The sequence below is a fragment of the Lutra lutra genome, chromosome 11 (assembly GCF_902655055.1).
Source record: "Lutra lutra chromosome 11, mLutLut1.2, whole genome shotgun sequence".
Taxonomy (NCBI): Eukaryota; Metazoa; Chordata; class Mammalia; order Carnivora; family Mustelidae; genus Lutra; species Lutra lutra.
Genome location: NC_062288.1, coordinates 42,441,795 through 42,454,133, shown reverse-complemented (window position 1 = coordinate 42,454,133; position 12,339 = coordinate 42,441,795). Strand labels below are relative to the sequence as shown.

The window sequence follows — 12,339 nt, the reverse complement described above, 5'->3', positions numbered from 1 at the left end:
TTTACAACTATTGATTGCACACAAAACCTGACTTTATATTCTTCCTATTTTAAATAGATGTGATATTTTACAAGGGCTTCACAAGTAAGAGATTGCGAATGTAAAGCAGTCCATTAATTTTATATAAGCTGTTTTATATACCTGTGGGCCTCTAATAACATTCAGCTACAAGGTTACAAGAAGAATCATTTTCTAAAGTTTGGGTGGAGAGGTTGCCATATATATACATAAGTAAAATTCTAGCTGTCATGACAGTAGCTTCTCTGTACCAAAACCGCTTTCATTCTGTGGCTGAAAATACTGACATAAACAGAACAACAGTATAGTGCCAGTTACCAGATTCCTATCAAGGAAATGTTACTGTCAAACTCAAGTTGAAATTTCAAGGCCAGCAACTTAGAAAACAAAAGAATTCCCCACTATAATTCCCCATGGAATCCTTCAGAGAGAGATGTACAGATGTATAGCTAATCTTGCCCTGCTATGTGTGTATATGTGTGTGTGTGTTTAACTTGGAAAGGAGAAAGACTTCTAAGTCAGAAAATTTTCTCCAAGCCTTTCTATCATAATTTTTCTTGGTAATAACCTATCTTGGAGAAGAAAATCTGTGTCTCCTTCTTTCTAGACTATGATTTCAACTTTATTAAAATTTGTCTGGATCTGCAGTATGATGTCTTTGTGTTGGCTCTAGAAGGCCATGTTACACTGGGTATAAACATTGTGTCTTGTGATGGGTTAGGGACAGGGCGAGGCAGAAAAATGTAAGGCCTTGAAGGTGTTTCCAGCTAGTTCTTTCTGCTCAGCTTCCTGCATTAGACTGCAATTTTGCCATGCTAAGCCCACTGTACATTTTCGGTGAGCGGTTAGCCAGGCCTTTTGTTCCACTAAGGTAGTACAAGCTAATAAATGTCTTTCCACTTTATTGGAATCTCTCCTTAAAAAGGCATGACTGTGGGGTCTGGTCTTATAGAGATAGTCTTTTAGACTTGAGAAAAGTAAATTAAAAGGACATTCCTGCTAATATCAAAGCAGGCTTATTACTTCAATATAAGCACTTCCTTAATTTTCCTTCCTCAGCATGCTACGTAAATATAAATAAAAAGGCTCTCCGCTGGATGCATGTTACATATATCTCACAGAGTTTAATTATAAAGCCTCTAAAAATGAAGATGGTGGGAGGAAATGATGTCAGTAGATCATACAGTCCCGGTATTGAGTTAGCTGGCTCTCTCTGACAGCATGCAAACAAAGACACTCAGGTAATCACAATATACCATGAAACACTGGGCTCTGAGGAAAAGAAAATCCAAGTGAATGTGAAGGGTATTATTTCTACTTTAGCGCTTGTAAGTCCATAATTTTAATTTTTGTTTTCATTGATGTTATTATAGATGTTACTATAATTGTGATAATATTAATGCAATTAAGGAGGTGGAGTTAGTTTTTTTTAAGTGCCACACCATATCTTCTCTGCTAGATTGATCTGTTATAAAGAAGGGTTCAACGAAGGCCAAGAACTCAAAAATACATAACCACTAACAATACATGCACACACACACCACTTTGCTGACCTTACGAGCAATGGCATTGCAGGAAACAGTGAAGACACCAGCACAAGAATACAACTTCCATCCCAGCAGCTGCCCACCAGGGTCAGCAGGCAACTTCTAAGAGTGAGACTGTGCCTAGGAGTGCAGGCTGCACAAATCGGAGAGAAATAGGAAAATGCTGTGTAATTCACTAGGCAGGACCCTGGACACAGTAGCGACTTCAGTGGATTAAGGTGGGACCCAATCCCAGTCTTTAAAAACTGCAGTGGGTTGGCCCTCCCGCAAAAGGCCAGCTTCTTGCTGGAAAGAGGAAGAATGGTCTCAGCCCAGCCTTCTAGAAGACCCTGGAGGCCAAGCTCCTGAACTGTCCCTTCCATTCCTATTCAATTCCCAGCCTCTCTTCACCTCCAGATTGGTTCTCTTCTTGAAGGTTTGCCTTTCTCCAAACTGGCTTCGCACACAGATTGATGGAGCACTGCCTGCCAGACCTCTGTTTCTTTAATACTGCATGGATTTGCAGAAGCAGGTATCCTGAAAGGACTACCTCTTACACTGAGGGGAGAGAAACCGACAGAACTTCCCAGCCAACCTTCGCGTTTGACACAGAGAACCCCTAGCGCCAACTCTGGGTACTCCTCGGCTTATTTCTGGACCAAATCAACCGTGTGACCACCGCCAAGGAAGAACTGCCCATACTTTAAATGCCCACAGTGTTGGCGCTAGGGGGTTCAGAAAGGCCAGGGGAGAGTGTACCACAGCAGCCGGAGAAGGAGGTTGAAGGAAGGAAACGAGAGGCGGGACAGTGATTGTGCAGGAGTGTTTGCGGTTTGTTCGCGGATTTAGGGGCTTTTTGTCTGTTTGTTTGGTTAAGTAAATAAGGAGAAACTTCCCCCTACCCCACCCTGGTTCTAATGATGATAGATTCCACGCTGCACCAGGCCCCACGCTGCGGAGCCTAACCACACGGAAAATAATGAGACTGCATCCCAATTCGTCTGCATTAAAGTTGAGCCAAGCACTTTCGATAGGAAATATATCGATTCTTTTGCCCGAGCCTTGGTTGGTCCTGCTCCCCGTGAATAATTACTGCTCCTTTAGAAATTCATAATAATTACGACTTCCCACCCTCCACCCGCGTCGCTCTTTAAGGGCGCCTGAACATAGAGGGTGTCTCCAGGGCTCCAGCCGTGTTCCCTGCAGGTGGGAGTTAGGGCATGAGTCACTGCTCCCCACTCGGTTTTACTCTGACGACAAAGTTGATCCCCTCTCCGTGCCTCACTTTCCTTGTGTGTCAAACGGGGCTTTTACATTGTTAAAGACACTTACAGCTCTACATCTCTTGATTCTTGGGGGGAGGGGGCAGACTTAACGAACTGTGCGAAGGAATGAGGACAGGGGAGGAGAAAGTGGGGGGAGCAAGAATTCAGCTCCCCTCCGCCTAAACTCTGTGGTAATCACGTGACGCCGCAGCCACGGAGGTTGTGGGGAAAGTGGTGCAAACGAGCCGATCTGGCCAGAGGAAACTCTGCGGACCTAGAGATCTGAGCTCAGTGCTCCCGAAAGACCCGGAGAGGGAGGCGGGTCGTCAGAGTCGCGACTGGGCTGTAGAGAAGCGTCTGCGGAAAGCGCCAACTCTACTTCTGTCGGGACAGAGCCCGGGCCGCCGGGACAGAGGAGGGTTGGCCTGCGGACCGCCGGCGGCCAGGCGGAGCTTGTGGCTCTGTCCGTGGTTCTGAAGAACCGCTCGCGCGCCGGGCTTACTCAGCCGCCGACCAACGACCCATTCAATCTCGGTGCCCGCGACCTCCCTCCGGGGAACTGCCGCACTCCTGCCTGCTGCCCCAGAAGCACAGAAGCTCGGCGGCGTCGACGAAAAGTTCCCCAGAAGCTACGCTTTGGTGTGAAAGCTTAGGGTCCTGACGCGAGAGAGCTGTGCCTCTGTTTTCTTAAACCAGTTGGGATTGCTCGAGGTCACCCGAGGCTAAAAGCAGACAATAGAGCGCGCAGCTGTGACGGCGGCGACTCCGGCTGGCAAACTTGCCGGGGCCCAAACACTCTGCGGCTTTGGTGAGACGACAGGGTTTCCGAGTCTAGGGTATGAAACCTACGTCGAAGAAAGTTTCTTTCCTCTAACTGTAGAAGACGACTTGAAATAGCCTTTAAAATCAATGGATGAGGAGGATGCTGAGACCTCTGTGTCAGGAGGACGCCCCCTCCCTCTGGTAGGACGAGGGCGTCCAACCTCCCTTTGCTGCCTTCACCGTCACTAACTCGGATCCTTCCCGTCAGAATCCATTAGGGTTACGAGGGTGATGAGCCAGGCCTGGCCGAAGTCAGGTTCAACAGGAACGCGCAGAGCCCCCACGAGCCAGTTTCTAAGGAAACCCTCGGTATTTCTAAGCGGCAATTTGTCTTATTGTGGGAAAAGAAGCACTACATGAAAAACCTCTCGCTCTCCTTTCTCATGCAGATGAGGTGATGTTCTCCGGCTGCGGCCTGTGTATCCCCCTCCCCAACTTATTTCCGGCTTGAACAAGAAAAAACCCATATTAATTTAAAGGAAGTAGGAACGTTAAAAGTCTTCTTGCTACTCGGCGTTGGGAGAGGCAAGCCGAGACACACTTCCTGCTCTTGGGACCCCCCACGGTGCTCTCTATCCCAGAGACCCGGCTCTGGGCGCCACCTTGCTTTCCAACACCCAGATCACCCATCTAAATGACAAAGGAACTTTCCGTAACGACGGGCACCTGAGGAAAAGGTTTCTCTCGGTCCCACCCCCAACCTCACCCCCGCCAGCCCGCACCTCCATAGTAAACAAAATATACAAGAAAAAGCTGTAAGGAGGGTAATTAGGTTTTCAGCCCGCAGCAAAAACGCGGCGCACTCAGAAGTTTAAGCAACAGCCAGAAAACCTCGAGGGCAGATGGCAAACTTGGAAAATGCGCAAACGCGCTCCTAGGCGCGCCGACCCGCAAGAAGAAGCCGCCAATATATATTATCTCAATAAAAAGCCGCTCTTGGAAAGCTTGCATAGTAATTGAGATGGGCGCTCATTTCTGATCTGGTTTGGCATTTCCTCATCTCGAGCTGACAGAGCCAACTCAGGAAATTGCTGGTAATATTCATCTGGGGAGCACTTTCATTAAACGTAATTCATTCGACTTTCACAATAAATTGAGTGACATCCTTACAGCGGAACCTTTTTATCCTTGATTAAGTGCTTGCCAAGCTTTGGTTTCCCACTTTATTGTCACACTCCTTCAAGCAGAGTCGTCAACATGCCAATCGACAGCAGAAAAAATGTGTGCGCCTTGTTTACCAAGCTCCGGGAGGGGTTAGTGCTGACATAGAGAAAAAGCTGATCGGAAGCTTGAGTAGCGGATAAATCAAGACCGCAACTTCCTGCAAACACGCCTCCGGACCTAAGCAATAGTGGCGAGGAGATTGCAGGGCTAGGCGAGAGAGCGTACCCGCCTTCCACCCCGCTGCTCCTATAAACAGCTGACCCGACCCGCGCCTCGCCAGACTGACTAGCCTGCCTGCCCCTATTAATTAAAATGGCGAAGACTGTTTAGGTCTTAGAATGAGATCTGAAGCTCCAGAAGGATTTGGTTGCTTCAAGGGAACTTTCCAGGATCGGAACAAAGCGAGGCACCTTACTTAAAAACAAACAACTTAGAAAGAATGTACACTTCCTAACTGGCTACTTGAGAGCATGCGACTTTCAGAGCTTCCATCTGGACAGGGGACTGCAAGAAGAGTGTCATTCCTCATTCCCAAGATACCCTTTTGACTCAAAATCAAAGCAGCGACAGCCAAACCCATTCAGGGCTCTTCAGACTCCGGAATTCCAACCGAAGCTGAGAAGCACCTTGATATTTCAGGACTGGGAATAACTAGGAAAGTGTACCTTTGCCAATTCCTGGTCCCTTCTCCCCCATCCCCAATAAAATCAAAGAAGGCCAAGACAGAAAATTGCTTATTTGAAAAAGCAATATCCAAATGCTTTCATCACTCAAATGTCCTTTTGAAAATATTGTCCATGGTGGTTATTACCTGGACAATGCTGTCAATTTCTGTAGTCTGCAGAAAATTTTCCCTCAGATAGAAAAGTAGGACATTGGGCACCTATCTCAAAAAAATCAACCAATTTCCCTGCCACTAGATATATTTTTCACCCAGACAACACTTACATTAAAGAGGAAATAGCCGTCAACAATTCAAAGCCAAATAGAAATCAACTTCACACAAAGAGGAGCCACGAACTTAATGGCTTTCCGAGAAAATACAGCTGAGAAAGTTGGAGTGATTCTGGTTCTCCCCTTCTAATACTTAAGACAGTTTCTTCCAGAAGCTATCACTAGAAGGCCCCAGACTACCATAATTCTCCTGAAGTGTGGCAGAAGGGCAAACCACCCAAGTGCTTCCCACACACCAGGAGAGCTGCTTTCTTGGTCAACAGAAAATTGAACACTTCAGTAAAATGCAATAATGGAATGGCATAGCACCAACTTTTCCTTCCACAGAGCCCTAGAATATGTCGTGGGACTGATAAGTTTTCCTGCTGTGCTGCTGGGGCACAGGCTCCTTCAAACCCTAGGTTTTGCTCCTGTATCAGGAAGGCTGGTCTTGGGTAGAAAGATCAGGAAATGCAGTGGTGTTGGTGAAATTTTAGCACCACCTCCAAGAACTGGCCTTAACAGAAAACACTGACCGGCCGCTGTCAGGTAGTTAATGTACTTCTCTTTTCAGGAATAAGCTCAAACTGTACTATTTTCAGTGGGCAGTGGCTTAATTTTCAAAAGATGTAAAGTGCCCATACCTAGTCCAAAGGATAGACACAGATGGTCTCTCTCCTGCTGCTTTTCCCTCTCACCTTTCTCAGTTCTTAACATTCACCTTCACGCTGAGGCAAATTCACCCAAACGGTCTGGCTTCTAGTAGTGCAGAGGTAGTATTCCATATATATTAATCACTCTTTAATCTCTATTAAACAACTGGAGTAGTATTCACATTTTAAGGACACTCTAAATTCGAAGGAATAACTGACTCAATTTTTAAGAACAAAGTTTTTCAATTCTTACCCATATTGTTTTAAAAAGTAACTAGATTATTAGCAATTTGAATTCCTAGCAGAACTGCTGGGACCTAAATTGGAGGGTGAGGAGCCTCTTCTCATGAAAACAGAACTGTGAATGTGTGACTGATCACAATGACCTCATTCAACTCCTGACCAGATTCTCTGGACTCAATTTCTGAGTAACTTTTTTGTTGACGTGCCCAGGGAGTACTCATTAGATTCAGTCCTCAACTCTAAAAATGGCCACAGGTGAGCCACCAAGAGGACACCTTTGCTTTCTGCTCCGAGGTGCGCACCCTGTGTGCCCTGGCCTATCCTTCAGTTTGATCCACTGAAAAGAATGCAATTGAGGACTCCCTTTCTTCAGAACCAGAAATCACATTTTCCTAGTGTATCCAGAGTGTGCTTCAATTCGGTTAAAATGCTGTTGTCCTGTTACCCCCATTCTATCGTACTGAAAACATCCTGGAATCAGTGCAGAACTGACAGGAGAATAAAGATTGCAGGGCCTTTTTAAAATTTTTAAACAAGTATTGATACACCATAGGTTCTTCTCCTGACAAATTGAGACTTTTAAATCTATTATACACAAAATTCAATAGACAGAAAATTTCTTTGCCTTTATTTTTTAAAAATGGTTTCCTTCTTCCCTGCATTTATGGCTGGAGTTAGCCCTGTGGTGATTTTTGAGTACGCTAGCTAATATGCTTCAGAAGGTTACTTTGTAGACACATTTCTAATTAACTTCCTAATGCAGTACTAAATAAGATTCCAGTTTGAAACAGAACAGACTCGTCTCTCAATAAACACAAAAACTCTCAAAATCCTCAACCTAGAGCAGGCATCCAAAGAAACTTGGGCCAAGAAACATTTTGAGAACATTCACTCAAATACAGGCAGAAGAAGAGTGTGACTTAAGAATAGAGCATTGTGGATAGAGAATTGTTTTTCATGTAAAAAAAGAAAAAATCCCCAATTTGGGAACATTCAAGGTATTTCTCTATAAGCAGAAGCAGGAATATGTTTGTATAAGAAATACCTACACAAATCTTGTTCCCCTGAACACAATGTGGCAATCACTCCTTGGACCAAAACATAACTGGGATTCCAGAGGCTTAAAGGGAAAGATACACTGTGCTATCAGCTAAGAGGCAATGCATAAATAGAGCACCCTATCACTTAACTTGTGGTGTGAGCTCATAAAGACATAAAATTACTCATTAAAATCCTTCTTGATTTATGGCAATTCAAGGAGAAAAAAATAAAATAAAATAATGGTTTTGCCACTCCTGCCTTCTTGCAGTGTAATTGAAGCAGCTCCTGACCAACTGCATGCATCTATTGCAGTTTCTTGCAAAGATCCAGGATGTTCTAACATACAGTTGTAAATAAATGATAAATTCAGTCACAGTATATGGTGTTTAATAAAATAGATGGAGAAAGAAGCTTCAGCCATTTCAGGTCTATCTCATTGCCCTAGAGTTTTAATGAAGGCTCTCCACTTCCCTACCTGCCTAGAACCAACCTGTCCCGACTGCCTGATCACCCTTTTAAGTTTATTTCCATGGTAAAAACCAGCTCCCTGCTCTTCCAGGAAAATATCTTGGAATTCTGAGGGCAAATAACCATAGGATTACAATCCCTGGAAATACTACCTCGGGTCACAGCTACCAGCCTTTTGTTTTTGTGGTACCGTGTGATTTCTAATCCCCGACATACAAAACAACTTTAGATCGGAGAGAAAAGAATGGACTTCTAAATCGCCTTCTCTATTTTATTGTTCACATTTCGTATTGTTTTGAGTGAAACTGGAAAAATTGTCTCCTTTCTCCGTATTGCCAAAAGGCATTCAGGTAATGAAGTCTGTAACTAAACGGTAATTGAATCAGCATAATTTGCACACTGAATGGTTTTCAAATGCTCCCAGTTTACAATTAAAGGAGAATTAATGCGCTTGTTGAGAACTCAGCGCATTAGAATAAATCCAGCACTACTGTTGTAATGAGTGGAAAACGGTTTAACTGCCAACAAACACATTTAAAATTTAACACAACGTATTGATTTCACTTCTGCTTTTGATAGATTATTTTCCAGACTATCGAAATACTTGCTCCAAGCAATAAACTGCACCACAGCCGCGAGCCTTTGCCGGGTGTGAGCACAGTCCAAGGACATAAAAATAGTCTTGAGGTTCAGGCCACGCGTAAAGGTATGCAGAGGAAAGGGGCAAGAGGGTTTCCATGGTCAAGGGAATCGTTAATATCCCTCCTCTGTAGCTTTCATTTTGCGGTCCCTCCCCTTCTTTCAATAAACAATTTCTGTATTTCCTCTAGCCAAACTTTCTGCCCTTCGTCTTTGGGCTCTCAATGTCAGTGGGTAGACTGGACACGGGGCGGGGGGGAGGCAAGAATGACTGAAGATGGGAAATGTTAAGGACAATTTTTGCATTCTGTCTGCGTTCCAGCCGGGGAACACACAGACTTCGGTGACAGTCAGAAAGCCTGTTCTTTTGGATTGGCTGCCCTGGCTTTCACCTGTTTACCCCAAGGTGTCCTGTAGGCGAGGACACTGACGCGCAGCGCCCTCTGGCGTCCGCGGCTGCGATAGTCAGGCGATAAAGATGCAAAGACGGGCGTCACTGAGGGTTCTTGGATTGAAGCTGAAACCCGTGAAAGGCACACACCCTCACATACATATTCACACACGCATATACATACACACTCATTAACATAGAGTTCACACAACTAGCAGCCCCGCAGTCACATGCACCAGGGCAACAGCTGGGAAACGCTCTCAATTGAAGGGTTGGCAGCACTTTTGCTCCTGGGCTTGTGGGTTCTGAAGCCCTTGGGATTGAGGGACGGCACCGCCCCCCGTCCCATCCTGTTCTTCCAGCCCCGTTAGAGAGCTCGGGCCGCCTAGCCCAGCCTTCCTCGTCCCTAGGCAAAACACACTGGGCCCTCCGTCCGCGTTTGTGGCTCAGAAATAAGCTATGGGGTGTCAGCGCTCTGAACACAACTTCACCAGCAGGGTGCGAGTGGCCCTGGCCCTCCCTGAAGCCAGACACGAGAAAATTGCTCTCTCCGTCTTGGCTCCACGCGGTGCCCACAGCTAGCAATTCACCTCCATCCCCTGTTCCAACAGTGTGCAAATTCCAGACCCCCCCCCCCAAACTCCACTCCAGAAAGACTCAGGCAGTGACTTTGCTTAGTATTTTCCTGACAACAAGGTCTGCCATTCCCTAGTAAGGGGTTCAGCCCTGGAACTGGGGTTGGGTTATTTTGTGGAAAGAAGAGATTGGGAGGAGAGGGAGGAGAGCCGCTGCATGTTTGCCTGGGCAACCCTGACCTAACTCTTATCTAATCGCTTGTGGTGCTCTTATTGATAAACTTGTCCTCTGTGAACCCTGCAAGTGAACAAAGTTACCTTCACTTCTTTGTGTCATATCCCCAAACTGGGGGACTAGGTGGGTGGATTCACTTTCAAAGTCAGAGACCCAGGCAGATTCGTGCTCCTCACTCTCTACCTCCATTTCCTTTCGTTTAAACTCTGTGGATGAACTAATGAGAGTTCCACGTATATTCAACCCTTTCTTTTGCCATCTCTCCCCATAAAGCATCCCGTCCCACAATCTCCTCGGTTTCCGGATGTCTAGGGCCACCTAGATTCTTTTCAGAATCACGTACAGGAGATGGGGGACTGGAGCAAGAAATGAGAGTGGGAAACCCGGAAAATCCCGCAGGGATCCAAAGACCAGCTTGCCAAAGTTGTTCCAACACGGTCGCTAGGCACGCTGCTCTCGCTGCACTGGCGGTCTCACCCTCCTCCCGCGCGCCCCTGGTTGTCTGGCCTCGCGACCAGGGTGGGATTGCGGGGGCGCCGGGTCCGCAGCGACTTACCAAGTAGACGGCGGGCTGCAGGAGGAGAAGCACGTACCAGCACGCAGCCTGCATCCTCCCGCGTCTCAAACTTCCTCGGCGGTGCTTTCGCTGAGTCTTTGTTCCTTCAAAAACATAGATCCACCTGACATCCACTTTACAGAGCAAGGAGCGCTCTCAGCAGCCTAGATACAAATGAAATTAGACATCCCATGACCACGCGGGCTAGGTTAGGCTTGGCGACCAAGCGAGGAAAGGGGGTCGTGGAGGGGAGGGGTGGACCAAAAACGGGGGGGGGGGGCAGGAAAAATTGAAAAGCGAGTAAATCCAGCGCCTGAAACCAGCAAGCGCTCGGTCCGCAGGCAGGCAAGCAGGAGGGTAGGAGGATGAGGGGTTCCTTGCGCCCTGCACTCCTCGCGTGCGAATTCCCGGGTGGTGGAGACAGGAGGTGGTGGGGCACACAGAACCGCGTGCGGACTGGTTCCGAGCCCAAGTGTCTCTGGCAGCTAGATCTGTCCTAGTGTTTGATGGCCGGGCGGCTCGGACTTAAAGGCGGCGGCTGGTTCTTCGCCAGCCCTGGCCGTGCTCACACACGTACACACCAGCAGAGAGAGATGGAGAGAGAAAGAGAGAGGAAAGCGAGCTGGAGAGACTGGGTGAGGGAGGCGCGGGAAGAGGAAGGGGTAGATAGAGCTGACCCGGATTAGGTGCTGGATATCTTCACACGTTCCGTGGAGTGGGGGTGGGGAAAGGGAATGCAATTTGCATACAGTAAAGCCGGGCTCAGTTTACCCATTCGAGTCCCCTGCACAGGAATACACGCGCCTACAAGCACATCTTTGGCACTACTTTTTTTCAAGCCAAGAGGCAGAGTCAGTCGCTAACTTCTAGAGCGGAAGCCTGCCCGGGTGTGTGAGGTCACCCGCCCGCCAGGCGCACTCTGTCTCTCAACCAGGGGCCCTCCTGCCAACCCTTTCCCGGTGTCCCACACCCCGCTCCAAGATACCCTCTCCCGGACTGTAAAGGCGAAGTGTACGTACCGCACAGGACTAGGGGCGAAACCGGCGAGCAGGGACCGCTCTGGGCAGACTCCATGGAGGAGCTACTCGGGCCTGGCGTCTCCGGCGCCCCGGACATGCCCTCCCTGGCGCTTCATCTCCATGCTTGGGCGCGGACCGGTCCCGCTGCCTCGTCCAGCCTCGGCGGAGTCGGCGTCTCAGCGCCCGGGTCGCGCTCAGGCTTGGTTCCGTGGGAGCCTAGGCTTGGCACAGTTGGATTCACGGTGCAGGAAACTTATGAGGCAAGAGAGGGAGGGGGAAGCGGAGGAGAAAAGAGAGGAAGAGAGAAAGGGAGGGAGTAAGAGAGGGAGGGAGAGAAGCGAATGCGCTGGACGGACTGGGACCGCCAGCTCTGGCTCTGGGACGAGCAGTCCCGGGCTCCTTGCTTTCCGAGGCTGCCGAAGGAAGGTAGAAATGACATAAGGGGAGGAGACTGGGCAAGTCCTCTCGAACTCGAGAGACAAAACACTGGCTTTTCAGAGAAAAAAAACACACGACAAGCGCTAACGGTCTGAGTTTCTGAGGAAGGGGTGGGGTGGCAAGACCTGGAGGTTCCTGGCGCACCGAGCAGCTGCACGCCTACCGCAACATTGAGAAGCCAGGGAGCCACTCCGGAGAGGAGTCTCGGGCCCTGTGCATGGTCCTGCCCGGCCACTGGGGGACGCGCTGGAGCACGCCGGGGTTCGGGACGCCGACGAGGTGGTGCTTCCTCCGTAGGTCTGCCGCTTGCGGCATCTACCTTCCCGACACGGGCAATTACATTGGCACGTGGG

The 12,339-nt window shown here is 48.2% G+C and overlaps 1 protein-coding gene across 1 annotated transcript in view; it reads right to left on the bottom strand.

Moving 5' to 3' along the window:
* The window catches only part of NXPH1 (neurexophilin 1), a 296,351-nt gene extending 284,293 nt beyond the window's left edge, over window positions 1-12,058 (bottom strand). The window contains 2 exon segments of the mRNA XM_047695983.1: window positions 10,530-10,693; window positions 11,549-12,058. Coding sequence (XP_047551939.1) covers window positions 10,530-10,583 — 54 coding nt within the window. The 5' untranslated portion in view covers window positions 10,584-10,693; window positions 11,549-12,058.
* Between the last annotated feature and the right edge of the window lie 281 nt (window positions 12,059-12,339).